General features: G+C 45.8%; 1 protein-coding gene across 1 annotated transcript in view; it reads left to right on the forward strand.

Annotated features, from left to right (window-relative positions):
• The window catches only part of alg1 (ALG1, chitobiosyldiphosphodolichol beta-mannosyltransferase), a 15,896-nt gene that overhangs the window by 7,906 nt on the left and 5,876 nt on the right, over positions 1-2,114 (forward strand). Inside the window, exons 5-9 of the mRNA XM_015381405.1 lie at positions 1,153-1,289; positions 1,357-1,463; positions 1,544-1,582; positions 1,650-1,709; positions 1,780-1,890. Of these exons, the coding sequence (XP_015236891.1) occupies positions 1,153-1,289; positions 1,357-1,463; positions 1,544-1,582; positions 1,650-1,709; positions 1,780-1,890 (454 nt within the window). The remainder of the gene's footprint in view (positions 1-1,152; positions 1,290-1,356; positions 1,464-1,543; positions 1,583-1,649; positions 1,710-1,779; positions 1,891-2,114) is intronic.

Consider the following 2,114-nt stretch of genomic DNA (forward strand, 5'->3'; position numbering starts at 1 on the left):
GGTATTGGCTATGGGTATGCTGGTCTGACAGGGTATGCTGGTCTGACAGAACAGCGGCCTCCCAGTGTTCACACTTTGTCGGCCATTTATAACGTCTGTCGACACAAAGGGAAGCATCCTGATGTTCTGCAGCCTTTGCAGAACATCCGGACTCCCAGCTTTCTGTAAAAACCTTTAGGAGGATTTTAGCCTTTCTAGAGGAGCCCGTCTATGGAGGGAGTTTCGTTCCATTATTGTATTAAAAAAATGCAGAAATCAAAGTCGTAGGGAAATCATATTTAAATGTCAAATCATTTAAAAAGGGTCCCAGCGTTCCCACGCACCTCGCTCTTCTAGCCGGTCCATCTTCACCCGTCGTTTTCCACAATGGCGGTCAGACAAACAAAACAAACCGGTGAGGAACCAAACAGGAAATACGCATAGAGTAGAGTGGATGTAGATCTGACCAATCAGAGGCCTCCAGTCAGTGGTCACCTATTATATTTGCGTTCACTGCGACACGCAGATGACCTGGTTTCTGAGCATAATCCAGGATTAACAAAGACTTGAACGACCCTCATTAGTAAAGGCCTGTTTAATTTGCATGTTTTCCAAGCCAAAAAAAAGGCTTTGTTGGTCTATTCTATAAAGAATTCTACGCCGTTTCTGACATTTTGAATCAAAAAAGCTCCCTGGATAGGAAGAGAAACATCTTCAAACCTGGAAAACAAAGTCCAGTGGATTGATTTTTTTTTTTCCTTTTTTTTTGGAATTACCTGGATGACGGAGAATCTTCACCTGCAATAAAATTTGAAAATGAAAAAAAATCTGCAATTGTTTTCTTTGGAAACATAAAATTAAAAATAATGAAATATGAAAAATTCATGGTGTTTTTCCTCCAAACCTTTTCTTGATTTTATTTCTGAATTTTATTTGTTTTTTATTTCAAAACACAAAATGTGTTCTTTGCAACAATAATGGCACAAAATTCACTCCATAGGTGTTGTTTCACATTGATGTATTTCACTAAAAATAAAATTTCTCTGTCATATATTTCTATGGCTGATTGTAAACGATGTTTAAACTTGAAAACTGATTTATAGACGGTCGATAAATTACCGTAGGCCAAACCTGGCAGATCCTCAGCCTCTTATTGTTCATTTTGACATAAAGCTGAGCCGCTGTGTTGTTTGCAGGGCGACCACTGTGTATGACCGACCGGCCGCCATCTTCAGGGAGACTCCTCTGGATCTGAAGCACCGCCTCTTCGCCAGGCTGGCCCGTTCTCACCCGCAGTTCGGCGCCTCGGGGTGAGTCCCGATGAAGAACTCGATAAATCGATGTTTCAGACCCTGAAGCTCCCCGATCCGCCCTCAGGTCCCTCTCTGACTCCACCGCGTTCACCGTCTATAACCCTGGCGACGGCGGCGTGGCTCTCCGGTCGGAGCGACCGGCGCTGCTGGTCAGCAGCACCAGCTGGACGGGTGAATAAGCCGCTGATGTGTGACGAAGTGTGGATGTTTAACTGGAAGCATCCTGACGGTTTGATGGTTTCTCTCTGCAGAGGATGAAGATTTCTCCATCCTGCTGAAGGCTCTGGAAGGTACCAGATGTTCCTCATCCACAGCTGCTTATTCTTTCACTCCCTCTGATCGGCCGCTTTGTTTCAGACTACGAAGGCTTCATCAGAGGAGGAGCGCCGCTGCCGGCTTTAGTCTGCGTCATCACAGGTAGAGCTGCGGGAGGCGGGTCCTTTTAGACCTTCAGCTTCTGCTCCACGCTGATGGTGTGTTTGTGCAGGGAAGGGTCCTCAGAAGGAGCACTACCAGAAGCTCATCGCCGCCATGAGTCTGGAGCACGTGACGATCTGCACGCCGTGGCTGGAGGCTGAGGACTACCCGCTCCTGCTGGGTAGGAGGAGGTTCTGAGGGACCATGTGACGAACACAGCTCACTGAAAACAAGCAGCATTAGAGGTTCTGGAATGCAGCACAGATCCGGATTATTAGAATCATTTCAGACGTTTAAAATCTGAGCAAACATGATCCGTCGTTCTGATGGACAGGGTTCCTGCGGGTCCTTAAAAAGTCTTAAAAGGCATTGAATTCTTCAAAATAAAACAAAGGCCTTAATTGG

This window comes from Cyprinodon variegatus, unplaced genomic scaffold, assembly GCF_000732505.1.
Source record: "Cyprinodon variegatus isolate N-32 unplaced genomic scaffold, C_variegatus-1.0 Scaffold233, whole genome shotgun sequence".
Taxonomy (NCBI): Eukaryota; Metazoa; Chordata; class Actinopteri; order Cyprinodontiformes; family Cyprinodontidae; genus Cyprinodon; species Cyprinodon variegatus.